At 38.4% G+C, this 20,296-nt stretch overlaps 1 protein-coding gene across 2 annotated transcripts; it reads left to right on the top strand.

Annotated features, from left to right (window-relative positions):
* The first annotated feature begins 1,533 nt into the window (after positions 1–1,533).
* thbs4b (thrombospondin 4b) lies at positions 1,534–20,172 on the top strand. 2 transcript variants are annotated; one of them, XM_079256682.1, is made up of 22 exons: positions 1,534–1,787; positions 5,674–5,871; positions 7,237–7,487; positions 7,583–7,685; positions 7,854–7,936; positions 8,051–8,102; positions 8,198–8,349; positions 9,205–9,342; positions 11,865–11,942; positions 12,029–12,181; positions 12,267–12,371; positions 12,459–12,566; positions 12,804–12,963; positions 13,754–13,872; positions 14,143–14,195; positions 14,286–14,479; positions 15,230–15,408; positions 15,877–15,925; positions 16,021–16,217; positions 16,362–16,534; positions 17,877–18,016; positions 18,308–20,172. In XM_079256682.1, the coding sequence occupies exons 1-22, from the start codon at positions 1,709–1,711 to the stop codon at positions 18,364–18,366; spliced, it is 2,823 nt and encodes a 940-aa protein (XP_079112808.1). In that variant the 5' UTR covers positions 1,534–1,708; the 3' UTR covers positions 18,367–20,172. The 2 variants fall into 2 exon arrangements, with proteins under 2 accessions (XP_079112808.1, XP_079112807.1); XM_079256681.1 differs by having other exon boundaries at positions 12,267–12,566.
* The last annotated feature ends 124 nt before the right edge of the window (positions 20,173–20,296 follow it).

Genomic DNA, 20,296 nt, shown 5'->3' with positions numbered 1-20,296 from the left:
TGCACCACATGTTTGCTCCTTCATGCTTTCCTACCTTTCTTCCTTTCCTCCTACCTTCTTCCTTTATAGTTTGGCTGAAGGTTGTTTTTTTTTTTTTTGGGTTAGTTTGTTTTGTTTCAAATGTCAGCTGAAGCCCATCAACAGTTTTACTATGCTTTAGTCAGTAAAAAGAAAATATCGTGCTGGTTTCGGATCATTTGTTATCTTAACACAATGCATCTTTTTGAGTTACAGCAGTGCTTTAATCTTTAGTGTCTGTTACAAATACCTTAAGTTTAATTTGGTGTATGAAGGTCTCAGGATTTGGTCATATCAGTATCATGAATAAAAATAGCCAGAAGATGGTGTCAGACACATTTGGGATTTGGTTTTATCTTATAGCCAGCTGCAGAATTCACTGTCTGACCTCATCAACCGCACTGTGATGTGACACAGCCCAGGTCCTCCAGCAAACTGATGTGGTCTGTTGGCTGCAGATGCCAACTATGCTTGGAGGTCTGTGGGGGCTCTCTGTGATCCAGAACCCTGTCGTCTTTGAAGGATCATTGTGAAAAGCAGTAGGAGGACAAATTAAACCCTGAGTGTCCTGAATGGAGTCCACATCAGTGCACAAGAAAAGATCAAGGAAGCTTTATACAAAGCAACCTGTGGTAGATGTATGGAAAGTCTGAGTCATTTGTTGCTGTTTGTTGCTATAGATACCTGTGTTTGCCCTTGTTTGTTAGGAACATCCTCTTGTGGCCAGTGAGATTTACAAGCGTGAAGAATTTAAACAGTTTTAAAAGAGATTCTGTGTTGTGTGTGTGTGCATGTGTGTGTGTGTGTGTGTGTGTGTGTGTGTGTGTGTGCATGTGTGTGTGCATGTGTGTGTGTGTGTGTGTGTGTGTGTGTGTGTGTGTGTGTGTGTGTGTGTGCCCAGACCTAAATACTTTTAAAAGAAAATACAACAGGCAAGAAAGAGTGCAAAACAAACATCGTTAAGACCTGAGCCTCCTCATCTCTGCCAAATGTGGCGAGTTGTGTGGTGCCAGACTTGCTGACGACCTGCCGGCCGTCTTGGCCCGCCGCCTGTCTGAGGCCGGTTAACACGGCTTGTTAAGGCGTAAGCTCCAGAGCGCTCATTTCCTGACCTTGCCTAGGGATGGAAGGGGAAAGCTCAGACATTTGGGAGAGGTGTTACATCTGATCTCTGGAAGCAAATGTGGAAGAATTTCCGTCTTTTCAGACAGTCTGCTGGAGGTGGGAAACACATTTTTTTAATAGCAAATTACCCCGAGCATGAACCTAAGAGTCTAAAAATATTCAGAGCTCAGATTGGTTTAAAACATGATTTCAGCAACCTTGACTTGAGATCGTTGGCTAAATTAGTAAGTGATCGTCCACAGTGGATTGTAGAAGAACCTGTGGGAGTAAGAGCCAATGCAAAGAGGTTCCCAGGTCACTCCTTCTCTGCATGGGGCCGTCTGAGGAAGGTCTTAAAAGCAGGTTCTGGCCCTGATGCTCCTCCCTCAACAACACTCCTACAATCCCTTCTTCATATTCACAATTCAGACACACTCACAAAAACAGTTTCTATTTGGCATAACATGACAGTTTTGCCTCACTTTTAATTCATAAAGGAAGCGCACCACCGGTGCAGGCATACAGGAAACTGCCACCGTGATACATACAGAGAAACTCCAGATCTGAGACCAGTTGGAAGGACAAAATGGGTGTGTGGACAGCCTTCATTCTGGCCTCGCAGCTACTATTAAAATTGTGCTTTCACGTGGAAGCCCAGGCACTGGGTGAGTGATATTTAAAATGTTTTTCTTTTCACATCACTTATTTTAATGTCTTAGCAATTTCCACAAAATGTGTCATGTTGGTCGACAGCCATCAACTTGCAACAATAGCTGGTGATGATCAAATATTTTGAAATGGAAAACACGTTTTTAGGTTTTCATATTTTTAATTTAAATTTCAAAACACACACATAGACATCCGTTCTTCTGGCATACTGGCTCTTATATAATTCTCCTTTTTCTTTATCGTCTAGAAAAGATTGAATGGCTCCACCACACTGTATTTTAACACACTATGTAAGAGTTTAATGCATAATGGATGAAGCAGGCACTGTGAGAGAGAATATCATTTGCAGACCCAAAGAACACAAAGGATTAGATATGGTGAGTGACACTCACTGAGGTATGAATAAAATGCTAAATATCCCTGTCAGTTATTGAGGAAATGAGGCACTCAAATAATTTTTTGTGTTTCTGACAGGAAGCAGAAAGAGAATAGAAGCAAACTGAACGCGGTTTTTAAAAGCCACCCTGCTTTTCACTTCTATCGACCTCGATTTGCTTGATTATTTCAGCTCAGGAGGTTCAGCTTTCTGGCTTACATTTTGTTTAAACATCATCTCAGCCAGGTCGCACACATGGGAATAATCAGAGATGATCTGAGCGCAGTGTAGCACTTCAAGTCACACGCTCCACTCTCTCTGTCTTTGACACACACACACACACACATTTGCCCAAGGTCACACACAAACAGCGCTTTAGAAGATGAGCAGAAAAAAAATGTGTTTATAGTTTATCAGCTTCTTACAAAAGCACACCAGGTGATTGATAGTGTACCTTTCAAACACCCATTAATCCTTCCAATCCTTTGGTAATAAGTACCTGATGTTATGTATAAAACAAGTCTGGACCAATAAGACTCATCATCTATCACTTTCCTTGCAAATGGCTGCGTGCACGATAAGAGTTCACTATGCTGACAAAAAAGGGAGCCGATCAAAAGCAACTATTCAGTTTGATTTTAGAAGCCATTTGACTTTTTTAGAGTTATTGGAGCAATTGATCAATTTTAACATCTCACGGATGACTTCAATTGGCTGGAATTTGAAACAGACTCTATTTTGAGTACAAAGACTCCATGTTGACATGAAGTGGATCCTCAGTGGTCTCTTGTTGATATTTAACTACAATAAAGTTTCCAAAATCAACACAAGAACTTGTCCTTTCAGAGACATACAGTATGTGTTGATACTGTTTTTTATTTTACAGTACAGGTTGTCACCATACGACTGTGTGAATTGGGTTTCTGTACCTGCTAGGTAGTTTGAAGCCTGTGATTCACTTTGGTGTTCCCTCTAGCGGGAAAGCCAAAAGGGAAACAACAACAACCCATACACGTTTTTTTCTTGAACCAGTGACTCCATAACCCATCTTCTCCCTTCACACCTGTATACAAACCCAACCAACAGCCACAGCAATGTGTTGTGTCTGTGCTGCAGAGGCTACTTAGCATGATGTGGCTTTTACAACTAAATCATCCGCTCCACACAAATATCTCCTCCATAGATTGAGTCACCTCCATTTTTTTCTTGGTATAATTGACTGATGAGTTTATGAGCATGTTCTGTGTCTTGTTTGCTCTTTTTGGTATATTTCTGTTTCATTGTTACTGCACAGCTTACAGGCCTGGCAGATATACAACAGGGTTTTCAGCACACAAAAAATGACATGATTGACATGATTCTTTCTTTTTCAGCAAATTGCTTTAATACAAAACCAGTTCCCTTTCTATGTGGATGGAGCCGGAATATTATGTTGTGAATAGTGGCTTATGATGGTTAATGGCACCACTCACCAAATGTCGGGATTGTTTTGACCATTTTTTTAAAACTGGTTAAAGTCCACTTACGCTACAATACAAGAATGGTTACAGCTCTCATTCTTTGAAAAGAAACACACGATTATAAACTGTAATGTCTCTTATTGAAGCTCTCTAAACTAAAAGCAGCAAATTCTGGACAGAAAGAAACACAAACGATCAATTTTTAACTTGTGAGACCGCTAGCAGCTCGCTGTCAGCCCTACAGTCGGGGGATTGGAGTCTGTGGTCCAATGAAAGATAATAAACCAGCATAATTGTGTTAGAAAGACAAGCTTATGAAAAAAATTTCCAATACAGCTTGTAGAATATGCCAATATCAGCCGATTGTGTTCTCCTCTAGAAGTTGGAGTTCATTTATAGACTTAATTGAATACCTTGTAGTCCCTCAGTGCATTGAGAGTGCTGCTGCATCTGAGAATGAGAAACGATCTAATAGAGTAGTTTTCATAACAAATACTAAGTTCATATTTATTGTACTAATAGTTTTTGTTGTTATGAAACCTCAGCTTGTTTGATGCCGATATGAACTACTACTAAGTAAGCAGAAAATTATGGAGAGTTGCTACCCATTCAAATGTGATTGTTTAAGTTCCTGACCAATATCCGATGAGTTGGGAGAAAACATGACACAAAAATGGCAAAAATAAAAAGGTTTTTGTGTCTCAAGCACAAAGTGCAAGTGAGATGTTTCGTAATCATGAAATATATTTCATATCTTTAATAGCTAGCCAAGTGGTAACTTACTAAGACTTCTCTGTTTACATTAACTACACCATGATGTTGATAAAAATTTCTTCATTAAAAACAGAGTTTGACATTATATTTTTCAAACAGAACTATAAATTAAACCTTTTTTCACAAAGCTCCAAGTAGGGAACATTTGTCAAGCACTGAAATGGAGAAAGTCAACCCTTTGCTTACTTGATAGTAAACTAGCCATGGCAGATTTATATGATGGTGCTAAACAAAGGACAAGATGTTGGATTACTTTATGGCTTTCAGCTGAAGAAGTTTTATGAAGCCTGAAATCTGAGGTCAATCGTGGGGTGAAATGAGGCGCTTTCTCAGGGTGTCTTGTGTAAGAAGCCAGTGACCCCTCCTGAGCCCTCTGTCCAGAAGACTTATAAACAGCTGAACTTGGCACTTTATGCATGCGGCTTTCTTTCTAGTGTACAGCACTTTATGGTGGGGGGCACACACCAACTTTCCATTGTTTTCTTGTTTTGTTACCTTGGACTTAAACTGATGCTATCACATGACACAGTAAGATGGTTATCTTATGAGTTCATAACAATTTCATGTATTTAAAGCATGAAATCAAAGCAAAAGTAGTGTTTAAAAAATGGCATATAAGCAGGCACTTTGGAGGTAGAAGCCTCCATCTTGTGTTCATCTGCCTGACAAAACACAAGGGACCATGAGCAGAGGAGGGAGAAAAAAAATAAGAAAGAGAGAACTCATCAGGGGTGAACTTGGCCAACAAAGGCCGGTCTCTGGGAGCATTTGGGAGCAATTTTGCTCCTTCACAACAGAGGGTCTTGCAGACTGCTTTTATAGTACTTGTGTATTCATGATGTGTGCAGATGGTGGACTAGAGATTCCATGCACATCCCCCTGTGGCCTGCCCAGCTCACTTTATTAAAGGGAGACTAACCATAAGTGTTTTGCTCCTCTCTAACATATCAATAGTTTTACTTGTGAACAAAAGCTCAAATATATTTTCTAAACCTGAAACATGAATCAATAAAGAAACTAACGTTTACAGTCAATCCATTAAAAAAGAATTTAGTCGTTCTCTTAGAGCCTGCCAAGTTTGTGTTGACTAATTGACACAGCGTCTCACAAAAAGTAACAAACACTGGCTAACATAATCATTTTCTTGTCGACTCAGTGTGTGTTTACTCCACGTCCAGCGAAGTGCAGCTGCAGGCTGTAAATATTCATATCTCACCATCCATTGCTCACGCTTTACCCCCCCTCTTCTCTCTCTCATATCCCTGTCAACAGTCTATGATCTCCTCACCTCGCCTGATTGCCTGCCAGACCTGCTGCAGGGGGGTCTGGCAGAGCAAGGGGTGAATGAGGCTTTCATCCTCACCACCTTCACGTTGCAGCCCAAGACTGGAACCACCGTGTTCAGCCTTCACAACCCACGAGACAACAGCAAGTATTTTGAGTTCACTGTGATGGGAAAGCTCAACCGAGGTGAGAGGACATGAGGACATTTACAGGTTTATTTCAGCTGCGACATTAATGTGTTGTTTCGCTCATTTAAATGTACCATAGTAACCTTTCAATACGACAATTTTTGTATTAAACAGTGATTACAACATTGTATGACAATTTATTGTTGCATTTTGTTGGTTTTATTTGGAAGGAAGCTAATAAAAACCCCACCACCACTTGATGAGCAGCTCACTTTTAATCCAAATAATGCGGGGATTTTGTCTAATTAATGACATTAGTTAGTCTTTTCTGTATCTATTCTGTAAAAAGAAAGCACAGCAACATGCAACAAAGGCACAATTCAGCCCAGAAATTGGCCCAGATAAGGCACCAGCATCATATCAGTAAAAAAAAAAAAACAGAGGGCATGATTTTCAAAGCTATGTAGTAACTGTGAACAGGTTTGAAACCATTTAATTCTGAATTTGTTTCCAGCTGACAATTAAGGCTCAAGAGTATAAAATACAGTTGCAAATAATAATGCTTCAGCTGTTACAGTGAGGAAACCTTTGGCTTGTGGTTTGCAGTAATGTAAAATGGTACCTACACATTTTTTTAAAAAGCATGTTATCAAATATTTTATTTAGTTTAACTCTAAAGAGTTAACCGTTTTAACTTAGATCACCCTAGATTAGCTCAAAATGAACAGATAAATTAGATTTTTTTTCTCAATTTTGTATGATTATGTCACTAAATTGAATTTACAGTATCACAATCTTCATTAATACAAACACATTTTTGAACAGAGCTATTATCAACAGCATATTTTCAGATTTAATGGTTTAGCTTTAGTTATTATTATAATAATAACGATAAATTATAAAAAATTTAAAAAAAATAGCTGATAAATTGCAGTGTATGTGTGAAAGCCTTACTGACCCTTAAAGATTCGGTGCATAAAGTCATTGTGGGAAAATAAAAGAAAAAGAAATCTTCCTAACAATTTTTTTACAAAAGAATCCCACAAAATTCAAATCTTAAAATTAGGGATTAAAATAATATTTTATCACTATGACTCAAAGACGTGAGTCTGTCAATCCAAAGTTAAACTGACTGACATAGGTAAAATAAATTATCAAACTAATTACAATCAAATTTAGTTCATATTCCATTTACCTCGTTTTCATTTTGATCATCAGATTTGTTCTCAGCAACCTCAACTGCCTAAAACTTAATGCTATAAAGTGATTGTTAGCACCATAAGAAATGGTAAATATTATAACTGCTGAACATCTCCTACATGCTTGCACTTTACTGTGGTTGTAAAATGTATGAATAAACCATCTACATTAAATGCTCGATGAGATCCTTCCTGTTCTTTTTCATTGCAACGTCTTCTCAAAGCCGTGCTACGCTACCTGCGGACCGACAAGAGGATGAGCTCTGTTACCTTCAACAACCTGATCCTGGCAGATGGCCAACAACACCGACTGTTGTTCCACCTGAGGGGGCTGCAGCAGCAGGGGCCAGGTGGGGTGGAGCTGCATCTGGACTGCAGGCTGGTGGAGACAGTCAGGGATCTCCCTGCTGCCTTCCAGGGTTTGCCAACAGGGTATGGTACGGTGGAGCTAAAGACCATGCCAGTCAGGGATCAGGTGACCTGTCACAATATTTCCACACAATAATGAATGTTTCTGTTCCAATAAATAATCTGAATGGTTTACAAATGGCTTGTCGCTTCACTTCACAGGAGAGCTTAGATGAGCTTAAGCTGGTGATTGGGGATTCATTTGAGAATGTTGCATCGATACAAAACTGCCATTTTCAGCAAAGAGACTCAGTCCAAACTCTGGGTAAGATTCTTTCTTTGGAAACAAGTCCCCAAAGAGGGACAACTTGTTTCACAGGATAAGTATCCAAATCATAAAAATACTAAAAGCAGAATTCAGCCAATGAGGCAGGATCTGAGAATCCCCCACCTCTGTTTCGGGTTAAGTAAATAACAGTGCTTTTTTCCTTAGGGGTCAACACCAAGCAGCTGTCCAATCAAATGCTGGAGTTAACGAAGGTGATAAATGAGCTAAAAGATGTCCTCATTCAGCAGGTAACTACCTCAAACAGCTCCTCTGAGGCCATTTAATCCCCACCACCTCAGCCTTGACCTCACTGCCCGACAGTCTGACTGCATATCAACTTGTTTACATTTGACCCCTTCCAGGTTAAAGAGACCTCCTTTCTCAGAAACACAATCTCAGAGTGTCAGGCTTGCGGTAAGATCATCAGCAAATGTCAGCCAATAACCCAGTGAATATGAAACTGGAATGACATGAATTAAAAATAATATCTGTTTCCTCTGTTTATGAAGGTCTGGGTGGTACAGAGGTGGTGAAACCAAGGTGTACTCCAGGAGTTTGTTTCCGTGACGATATGTGTGTGGAGACAGCAGATGGTGTTGAGTGCGCACCCTGTCCTGATGGTTACACAGGAGATGGTTTTAACTGTGATGACGTAGATGAGGTAAAGTTTAACACGTGTTTGTTTATCTGCTTCTTCCTTTGTGACGATAAATACTAGTTTCGATTTGCAGAGTGAGAACGGTTTTCCAAACTGCTGAAATCTTTGTTATATCGCAAGGCTAATATTTAAGTTTCCAGCTTAAGTTTAAACATTTACCTGTTGGACGTTTAAATAGATCATGTTGGCTTACATTGGCACTAAACTTTACTATATATATATATACATACATATATATATATATATATATATATATATATATATATATATATATATATATATATATATATATATATATATATGTAATTATTTGGCCCATCAGGTTTATATTCTCGTTTTGGATCCAGGTGTACCCTGCCTGTCGCCCAATGCCAGCTGGGATAGGCTCCAGCTTCCCCGTGACCCTGAATCGGATTAAGCGGTTTAGAAAATGAATGAATGAATAAATGTTCATGTTCATGGCAAACTATGCATGAACTGCATGTTTACTGCATATTTTGTTATTGACTGGATTTTATTTTGTGTAAAAATTTATTTACAAAGGCTCTGAAGGTTTAATTTATTACAAAGCGAATCAGGCAACAAGATACACAAGGTCTTAATTTACAGGACCTATTATGGAATAGAAACAAAAGTGTTAAGTAAAGATAGAGGCTTATGAAATTAGTGAGCATAAGGATGGATGTACTGTGTTTTGCAGTTTTCTCTGACCCATTTTCTGAAGGATGGCCCTTTCAGCATCCTATGTCTTACATGAGCAAAAATGTCACTAGACCTAAAAGCTTTTGGGGAGAAGCCCAGGGAGATTCACATGCATTCTTGCTGCTTCAGCAGAGCTCATGCCCTCTTTTTCTGCAGTGCCAATTTAACCCCTGCTTCCCTGGAGTTAAGTGCGTGAACACCGCTCCAGGCTTCCGCTGTGACGCCTGTCCGCTGGGCTACGTTGGCCTGCCAGTGATGGGAGTGGGCATCGTGTTTGCTAAAACCAACAAGCAGGTAAAAAAAAAGCACAAACAAGGGTAACATAGAAAATAAGAAAAGAATAATAAGTAAGTGCGTTCAAACAACGACAGTGGCTAGGACTGGTAAACTCTGAGATGATCTTTGCAACAATTTGAGTTGAATGCCTTTTTTTTTCTTTTTTTTCTTTTTTTACAAAATTAAAACATCGCAAAAATGGTGAAAGCCAAAGGAAAATAACATAATAAAATGGAAACAGGCCTGGGAAGTAAATCATGACAGAAACGTGACTTTAATGCAGTTGCGCAGCTTGTGAACAGGCAGAGCATTGAGTTGCTCACTGCTCCAGGCTGCTTCGGGGCCCATGAGGGGAGACAAAGTTAACTTGAAAGCAATGTCTCAAATGTGACAGCCCCAGTGACCACAACTCCCTCCCACTTAAACATCCAAGTGTGAGTAGAAAATGATATTTCAGTAGGAAATTTGCCCAAAGGGAACCATGTTAAAATGCAATAACAGTCCTTTTCACTGCAGCTTCTGACTAAAATGTTGAAAATTTTACATTTAACATAAGAAGTAAACAAATACTGCATTGCCTGCATGATTTCTATGTTTTCCTTTGACTTTTGCATTTCTTTTAATCATAGATTTTTTTGAAAAGATGAATGTATCCCAGGTGACAACAGCTACTGAGTTGTGGATGTATATTTTTAAGCTTGAATACCACACATGACTTTCTTTGTGTAAGTGGACACAAGCAAAGAGCTGCTTTTAGTTGAAAATCTGAGAACACAATGATTTTCCACTGCATAGTGATCTGTAAGGAAAGCCAAACTCTGAAAAACACCAGCTCTATTCCTTATTCCTTTTTATCTTAAGGTCAGGAAATCATTAGAAAAGATTTCTGAAGTGATAATTGAGGTGAGATGTAGGGTTATTATGCCTTGCTTATTTGTAAAATCTCGTAAAGCAATTTTCTTATTTTAACTTTTGTCCACTATGCACTGCTGGAGGATATATTTCAGGTCCTGTAAGATAAAATCTGTCCTTTTTTTCTGCAAACAGAAGATTCTCCCCTACCTTTCCCCTAAAATATACAGGTTTACAACATTTTTATGTTGGTTTTACCTTTCCAACATGAGTGCTACGTCCATATCCCATCCTTCCTTAAATATTGTCATCTTATGAGTTTATGATTCCTAATGGTTGCATAAGAAGATGGAAGTAACATGTGTGGCCTAAAGGCTCAGTTTTTCAAGAGTCAGCTTTATTGTACAAGACATATACGAAGGAACTGAAATTACATTTCCCACTGTCCCACGTTAAAGACAAGACAGGACATGTCAATACAGAAGTACCCATTAAGTTAAAAGTGTTAAGGCAAGACACATATTTGACACTGAGTGGCAAGAAATAATAAATAAAGTGCAAAGATTTCAGACAAGACATTATTCTAAAGTTAACTGTAACAATAACAATAAGGGGTTGACAGAGTAATTCAAATGAAGCAGCAAAGTTGTACGTATAAGTTGTTTGTAAATGTTATGAAATGTAATATTAACTTGATATTGCAAATCTGGTTGGAACATGGTTGATAGATATGTTAATAATGGCATAATGCCCTTTTTTTTAAATTTACCATTATCCAGAATGAGTCAAAAGCAGAGATTCAGTGTAAAATCTATGAGAAATATTTTATCTTATGCATCATGAAGTGATAAAAAAAAGACTCTTAACATCAATAGCTTTTTAACTACTTCATGAACTCAGGACCTTGTGCATGAACACATTTTCCATACCACTGATGCCTAGAAACAGTTTTTCACACTTGACATGATGAAAATTCAAGTGACTGCAATCTGCAACTTTGCCTCTAGATGTCATTTTTCTCTAATTGCTTCTTTGAATTCACAATGTATTCAGTTTTGTTTGGAAAATTTGTTTTTATTCCTATGAATAGTCTTTACTATAATATAAGTCAATGTTCCAAACAGAATATAAGATATGCAAAAAAAAAACCTGCGTCCAGTTCTATATATGTTTTTGAAATGTGGTTGAATTAAGTGGGAATTCATGTAATCTCAGAGTCCAACATGGTATCTAACAATAAACCATGGTTTTCAAATTATTTTCTATCCGAAGCAACTTTGTGTCATGTAATGCAGTAACAATCAAGTAGAACAACTTTTACTGTGCTTAAAAGACAAATTGCGTGCAGCCAAAAATCGAAGAAGGCTTAGTGTAAGTGTAAGTTAAAAGTCTAAAGCAGGTATTTTTCACCACTTTTAATCAAATCATAGCTTACAGCTGGTGGTATGTAATAATATAATATCTGTCAAGCAGTGAAACCTTTATGAAACCGCATTTGTGCAAAATAATACTTTCATGTAATGTAAATGTTACTGAATACCAGCATGAATACCAGTATAGCTCTGTTAATAAGGCTTTAGGCATTCTCTGTCTGTTTTAACGTAGTAAGGAAAAAGAAAAAAAAATTAAAGAAATTGTCATGTAAATGATCTCGTTTACTGCTTTTTTATTCATTTTACCCAATTCAGGTCTGTGATGACATTGATGAATGCAAAGAGCCCAACAACGGAGGCTGTACTGCAAACTCAATCTGTCACAACTCTGTGGTAAGAATCACTCACGGAGGGTGTTCACTTCTTTTGTGTGACTTTTCAATCCCTGTTCATTTACAGCTGTCCTAATTCCTCCACAGGGCTCTTATCACTGCGGCAGCTGTAAGTCAGGTTTCACAGGAGATCAGGTGAAGGGCTGTAAGCCAGAGATCAGCTGTGGAAACAGCCTGACCAACCCCTGTGATATCAATGCCCAGTGTATTCTAGAAAGAGATGGGTCCATCTCTTGTCAGGTAGGATTTTCATCCCTCACACACTCTTACTGTACCTATTACCTGCTCGCACATTTTCTGTGAGGTGTTTCATTTGTCTTGTCAGTGTGGAATTGGTTGGGCTGGCAACGGATATCTCTGCGGCAAGGACACCGACATTGATGGATATCCAGATGAGAAGCTCAAATGCAAAGATGCAAATTGTAGAAAGGTAAACGAAGCAGAAAGCAGCAGTAGATGCAACTTTGCTGTGATGCTGAGGGGCCTTTTTAATTGCTTATCTGCCATGTCTGTGCAGGACAACTGTGTCTACGTTCCTAACTCTGGTCAAGAGGATGCTGACAGGGATGGCCAAGGAGATGCATGTGATGACGATGCAGATGGGGATGGTATTCTAAATGAGCAGGTCGGTAGTAATATGTATGTTAACATGCAAAACTACACTTAATGATTCTTTTCAACTGTTAATCTTAGTCTGTAAAATGTGAGAGAAAGTTTCTCCTTTCATTCCCAGATGCTTAGGATAGATGCAAACAGCATATATTGAGATATTTAAATGCAACTGAAGTCTTTTATTCAGAGCATAAATTTGTATTGGCAAACATATGATGTAAACAAGCCCTGTGTGATCTGCCTGTCTCAGGACAATTGCCCATTAAAACCCAACGTAGACCAAAGGAACAGCGATAAAGACAGCCATGGTGATGCCTGCGACAACTGCCGTATAGTGGAGAACCCTGACCAGAGAGACACTGATGGCGATGGCAAAGGTGACGCCTGCGATGACGACATGGATGGAGATGGTACGAAGAGAAATTACATCACTGCCACTGACGCTCATGTTACATAACCAGCATCACTGAAGGCTCTCAATGTAATGACTTATGATTCCGCCCCTTGTTTCATGTTTCCACACTTTATCCAAGAATCATGCAGAACAGGTCTACAGTTAGTTTCACTTTTCTCTGAAGCATGTTGCTTAAATGCAACACTATGAAATGGTTTGAACCATTATGTATGCCTGCTAAAGGCAGTAGAGTACCGCAAAGAAAAAAAAAAGTCAAAACCAATAGTAGCCCGACCTCTGAGCAAACACAAGCTTTGATCATTCACCACTATGATTACAACTCCAAAACCCCCACAGGACAGAAGATAGTTAGATAGTTTCTCTTCCAATGCTGCTGTTTGTGCTGCTTGACCTTTGTGCATTTATGGTGCAGCTGCTGCCTCCCTGTGATGAATAAAAATACCATCAGAGCACCAATAGCTTTCTCCTCCACATGAAAATCAACAGTGCACCCCAGTGGTGAAATTACAAAAAGCAGACAGACTCCAACACAAAACAACACAGATGTTATTGCTTAGCCTGATGTACACACAAATAAATACTTATGCTTCCATCAGTTTAAGCAGCTCAGTCAACGTGATCATATCTAATAATAACTGGAACTAAAATTGTTTTGGGAAAAATCACATTGACATCTGCTACTATTTAGGACAATAACCTATATCTAAAAATAAATAAGCGCAGCAAATTCTTTGGAGAAACTGGAATGACTAAATGTTTATCTCCTGGGGCTGACTGGTGGGCAGGACTGAAGAACTTCCTTGACAACTGCCAACGTGTCCAGAATAGAGACCAGATGGACCGGGATGGAGATGGAGTGGGAGACGCATGCGACAGCTGCCCCGACATCCCCAACCCAAATCAGGTCACTTAGAGTCAGATGGACGTCTGACTGTTAAAAAGTAGCTCAGTACAGTTAAACTTGATGCATATTTGTGCTTTTTAGATGAAAACTTCACAATGAAAATTTGATAGGCTTGTAAAACACTAACAAAAATGTTTTTGTATTCTTTTGGGTGCTTGAAAATCTAAAAATCCTCCAACATTTGAAATGTTTTCTTCTGAGAACAGCTAAATGCAGAACTTGAGCATGGAATAAGAGTATTCACACTTTTATACTGGGGCTGCTTTTCAGTCTGACATTGATAACGATCTCGTTGGAGACTCCTGCGACACAAACCAAGACAGGTAAAAATACTATCAGGCTTTCTGTTGCTTACTGTGAGCTCTTTTTTTTCCCTTTTCCATTTCACATTACTGTGTCACTTCCTCCTGTAGTGATGGTGACGGTCACCAGGATACCAAGGATAACTGCCCATTAGTAATCAACAGCTCCCAGTTGGACACAGACAAAGACGGGCTTGGAGATGAGTGTGACGATGACGATGACAATGATGGCATCCCAGACCTTTTACCACCAGGACCAGACAACTGCAGACTGGTGCCAAACCCTGACCAGATTGATGACAACAGTAAGTTGCTACACATTAAAGGACATCTTTTTATTTACATATTGTTATTTTGATTATGTTTTGGCCAAAGACCTGTCGAGAAAACAGAAAATTTATTTGATTATCAAAACCTTGCAACCTTGAGCAAATTAAATTTTGGTTTAGTGGAGTAAAAGTACATCCTGTGTTGGGTTTCTGAATGTGTACAACTGAATTTGCCAATGTGACGAGCCCTTGTCACATTTCTTGACTTTAACATTGTCTAAAGGTAATGAAATCTAAAAGTCAGGTCCACTGGTGAGTTACTTTCATCGTTGACATTCTGTAAAAGGAACATGTTAACATTTCAGATGTTGAAGATGTTTATTAGATTATGCTCTTCTATGTCCTGATGATGTACAACACCTCACTATTTGTTCAACAGAAAGAGGTCTTTTACAATGCCAGAAGTACTGACCACAAATTCTTGCAAGTGCAATACATAGAAATACTTACAGACACAAAATACTATATTTGTCAAATGAATCTGTACATGTAACATACAACAGAACACGACATTTACTCTCTATTGAACTTTAAGATGTGTCTTAAAACATGTAATGATTTTGTTGAGGTTTGTATTTCAGGGCTACAGTTGTGCCCAAATGTTTCAGTACCTTTAAACAACAAAACAAAAAAAGACTTCTGGCATCTATGATGTCCATCTTTATGTTCATGAAACAACAATCTTGTCCTTTTGACTTTAATTCAAATTCCTTCGTTGCTCATCAGGTGATGGAGTTGGAGATGTGTGCGAGTCTGACTTTGACCAGGACAAAGTGATTGACAGGATCGATAACTGTCCAGAGAATGCAGAAGTTACTCTGACTGACTTCAGGGCCTATCAGACGGTGGTGCTGGACCCTGAAGGTGATGCCCAGATTGACCCCAATTGGGTTGTTTTGAACCAGGTGAGATGACACTTTTTCCATACAGGACCCATGAATAAAAGTGACTAAATGTTGTATTTAAATGTAGTAAATGATAATGTAGATTGTGAGCAGAGTTGCTTGTAAAGGAAAAGTACAATCATCTAGGTTCTTTCCTTATAGTTTTCAGCCCCAGTGGGGAGCTGTTTTGTTACAAGTCTCTCATCTCACTATCTGTTCAGTCAGTCGGTGAACAAAGTGAAGGATTTAGCAGATGAAGAGTGAGATATTTCCCTCGAGAAACCAAAGACAGAGATAAAAGCTTAGTTAAACCGAAGTCACTTTGAGACTGAAGACACAGAAATAAATTGCAGTTGCAAGAAACTGATAAATCTGTAATTATGCTTATTTTTGTGAGGTGACATAGTTGATGATATTGTTTAAGTCACGGCTAAAGAAGAAACATGCAGTGCAGCCAAAACCTGATTGTCTTTACTTTTTTCCAAACAGGGAATGGAAATTGTTCAGACCATGAATAGCGATCCAGGACTTGCTGTTGGTAAGATTCACTGGTCTAAGTCAATAAATGGATCATTCTTTAAAAAAAAATAAAAATAACAAATAAATGTACACATGCACTGATTCCTCTTTCAGGGTACACTGCTTTCAGTGGAGTGGACTTTGAGGGGACATTTCACGTGAACACAGTCACTGATGACGACTACGCTGGTTTCATCTTTGGCTACCAGGACTCATCTTCTTTCTACGTGGTGATGTGGAAACAAACTGAGCAAACCTACTGGCAAGCAACTCCATTCAGAGCCGTCGCTGAGCCCGGCATCCAGCTGAAGGTGAAAGCCACGTTTCAAATCCCAACCAGGGGATTCACACTCATCACACTTTTATCGCTCCACATATTTTCTGTATTTCTGCTTCTCACTTGCGTCTCTGCTTTCACATCACTTCTCGCTTTGCTGTGTGTCTCGGCTTGTCAGGCTGTAAAGTCTAAATCAGGCCCTGGGGAGCACCTGAGAAACTCACTGTGGCACACAGGAGACACCAACGACCAGGTGCGTCTGCTGTGGAAAGACCCAAGAAATGTGGGATGGAAGGACAAGGTATCCTACCGCTGGTACCTACAGCACCGCCCACAGGTTGGATACATCAGGTATAATACACCTTCTCTGGTAAACTTAACACTTATTCACACTTAGAAAAGGATCATTACTACTTATACATTTATATCCAGGAGAAATTTCTTATTTTTTCATTTGTTAAAATAGAAAAAAGTCAAAAGAAATTACTTTGTTTTCTCTCATCACCTTCAATGTATTGAGATCATTTAAAGAAATGAATTAGATACAACTGTATGGGGGGAGGCAAAGACAGAAAACAAGAAAAAAAAGTCAGGATAATGGAAAAACAAAGTGCAAAAAAAAGTGTTGAAGGTTTTAAAATTCATCAGATCAAAGTAAATAAAAAGAACCCACTCAAGGCTTAAGAAAAGGTTTCAGCTGACTACTTTGTGCCAAACGTCTTCAGAGGTGCATAGTTCAGTTAAAAAACTGCAAACTGATGTAGTCTGTCAACATCTATGGACATTTCCTGGTGCGAAAAGATTCAGGAAGTCTCAGTGTGTAAAGACCAGGACTAGAAACTGTTGTTGAATGTGTCAGACATTAAAGCTCTCACTGATTGAGAAACCATTGTGAAATCATAATCAGTACATCTAAAGCAAATGAAAGCCCCTTGGAAATCCATTTTCTTTGAAAAAATCTGCTACTGCATTCAGACATGTAACCCAAGACTGCATTTCGCTAGGCAGAAGCTGTATAATAACTCTGCACAGAAACACCATTGAGTTCTCCTGAGAAGAGCTCAACTAAGATGGACAGAAACACAGTGCACGAGCTCTGTGGTGAGATGAGTCTACGTTTCAACAGATTTAAGGAAAAAAACACATCTGTTTTTATGAGCCATGATGGGTCTTACAGAAGCTGCAAATGTTCAGGTGATACCTACAGAATACATTGTTTTAGGATTGTAGATAAGGTAGAAAAAAAAACAATGTTTCACCTTTAAATAAAGATGGAAAAAATTCTAGAAATTATTTTGTTTTTTAGATTACCTCTAAAACTTATGTGGAAATGGGGTTTGTTCATTCATTCATTCATTCATTATCCTAACCGCTTAATCCAACGAAGGGTCGCGAGGAAGCTGGAGCCTATCCCAGCAGTCGTTGGGCGAAAGGCAGGGTACTCCCTGGACAGCTTGCCAGTCCATCGCAGGGCAAAATTGGTTTTATATGAATTCTTATTTATTGTTATAGAATAGTGAGGTCAGGCTTGTTGTTTGCAGTCATGCCAGAAAGCTAAGCTGACACTGTCTTGTTTTAGCTTTAAAGTTGCCACATTATCCAAGAGTAGAGTTCATTTTTTCATCTGTCAGCCAGGAATCTAAAACATGAGTAAAAAAAAAAAAAAAAAAATCCCTTTTTATGTTTCATTCAGAGCCCGGTTTTACGAGGGAACTGAGCTGGTTGCAGACTCTGGTGTGACTATTGACACAACCATGAGAGGAGGACGACTTGGCGTTTTCTGTTTCTCTCAAGAAAACATCATCTGGTCCAATCTGAAATATCGCTGCAATGGTATGTGAGAACACACACCATCACACTGCTATTTTCCCACACATTCTAATATGATAAAATACACCAACTTCTGCATTTATTTTTAAGTGAAATGTCCACAAAAGTTTGAGGAGAAGACTCTCCTCAGTAGTCTTAATGCATCTTCCTTCATGACCTTTGCTCTGTCTGTCTGGGACACTATTATTTTTCATCTTGCTGCACCGACTTTAGCTGTGAAGGGAATTAGTTTGACCTCAGTGAGTCTTAGATTTTCAGTCCCCACTCATAACATCTGCCTTGTCGCTTCCGCAGACACAATCCCAGAGGATTTCCAGGAGTTCAGCACTCAGCATGCCGTCGACTCAATCTAAAATCCAGACAGAGATGACACCTGATCTGCAAAGAATATGTCTGTGTGAGTGTGTATGAGTGTAGGTGCGGGAGTGTATTAGTATGTCTGTAGATTGATGTGTAAAGTTTCTGTACAATTATGACCACAATCCTTGTACTGTATGTTCATAATGTTATGTCTCCTTTAACTCAAATTTCCTCTTTAATTTTTGTTTAATTTTCTCTCCAACTCTCCAGCTGAGCTTCTTATTCTAAATGTAATAAATGAGAAAAAACTTCACCAAATTCAATGTAACTCTATGCAACGCAGTAAACATGAAAACAAATAATACAGTCTGTATTTATACAGTATGAATCAAAACTGAATGGAAATGCAAAATTTCAGTGGTGATTATTTTACCTAACGGTGGCAAAAAGATAATTTTGGGAAATTACAGATTAAGATGTAAATTGCATCTATAATAGATCAAACAGGTATGATATACCTCAGTCAAAGTGAGTTTATCAGAATTCTTCTAATCTTCTCAGCAGGAGTCATTTATGGCAAAAGCCCATAAGCATGTCGCCTGTGGATTTTCAACTCAATTTTCCTCAGTGTTAGAGTTTTATATTATCATTTTGATTTTATACTTTTGTGTATCTTATTTTAACCAATCATAAGAATGACAACCTTTTAAAGTTGAAATTCTTAGGACAAGAATGACACAGCTTTATGTAACAGTGTCCACAGCCTTATGTAATAGTGTCCACACCCTGACCCCTTGACCTCGGTTGATTGTTCCAGAACAGATTGTTAGGGTGAGGGTCGTTCTTATCTTATTTAAAACACTTTTGAGTAAACACTTTGCATGATTTGCTTTACTTAGGGTTAGCAACAGTGTGACCTTAGAAGGTATAATGCACATGTTTGAACAATTGGTATGTGAAAAAACCCAGCTTTGTGAAATAAAAAGGTCAAGCTCAGGAGAGCAAGTTGAAGAGAGTTGGAGACTGATCAGTTCTCCGAAACTGCTCTTCCCTTTGCAAAGCACAAAGAGTCAAACTGTGTCCATCTCGCTTCATGTTTGGGGTTTAAACCCAACACTCAGTCTCCAAATTAAGAAGAGAGCATGACCATAAATCCCAGTTGCAGGCATTGAGCTTCACTCATGTCCATTGTGCTTCATGCAAACTGCAAGAGAATTTGTACAAAAGTAAAAATGAGCATTTTGTGGATTGTTTGACAATATTAGAATGTTGTTTTTCTTTGGATTTGACTATATTAATTAGATGCCTCATATTAAGAAAGCTAAAGTTTACTATCCCGCTTCTGTCTAAAATACTAACCTGTCTTTCTAACAATTTTCATACATTTACTCAGTTAATTCAAGCCTGTTTTATAACATATTATCGCATTTGTATTTGACTTGTTTTTTGGTTTGTTTGTTTTTTATATAAAAATGAAGCTAAAGCAATCTAAATTTATCTAAATATTTTAAAAATGAAGGAAGCTCCATGTTAAACTAATGTTACTTTTATTCTCTTTCAATATTTTGGTTCATATCTTGGATTATCATAATTTTCACTAAAACAAGCCAGCTTTAATTGCTTTGGCTTCACATTTGCTTTTTTCTTGGCACAGTTATAAATGGATCATATTATGTGAAATATCCTTTAAGGAAACAGGATAAACAACTTTCAGAAATTCTACCTTTTCTTACCCACTAGAAACCATGAAGTTAGGTGACAATGTGATGCTGTTTTCCATCATCTGTGCCTTATGAAATTGTTCCTCTCATATCTGTGCAGATGAGAACCTTACCAAAATAAATGGCTTTAAATATCCAGATGTGTTTATGTTTATTTGAAATGTTGTAACATTTTTAATTCTGATTGTTTTTTTTATTTAAATGTGCATGAGGCATATACTCTCCAACAAAGCATTTGATAGAGAAAGTGTTCATTACAGTC

The sequence above is a fragment of the Telmatherina bonti genome (assembly GCF_933228915.1).
Source record: "Telmatherina bonti genome assembly, chromosome: 17".
Lineage (NCBI taxonomy): Eukaryota > Metazoa > Chordata > Actinopteri > Atheriniformes > Telmatherinidae > Telmatherina > Telmatherina bonti.
The sequence above is the reverse complement of the archived record's forward strand: the minus strand, read 5'-3'. Positions and strand labels throughout refer to the sequence as shown.

What these genes read in the sequence shown, in the direction of transcription:
- thbs4b (XM_079256681.1), top strand. Translation starts at nt 1,709, where the DNA reads ATGGGTGTGTGGACAGCCTTCATTCTGGCCTCGCAGCTACTATTAAAA. An exon ending in CGTGGAAGCCCAGGCACTGG is followed by an intron (nt 1,788 to 5,673) that starts GTGAGTGATATT and finishes CCCTGTCAACAG; the next exon opens with TCTATGATCTCCTCACCTCG. An exon ending in CAATCTGTCACAACTCTGTG is followed by an intron (nt 11,943 to 12,028) that starts GTAAGAATCACT and finishes ATTCCTCCACAG; the next exon opens with GGCTCTTATCACTGCGGCAG.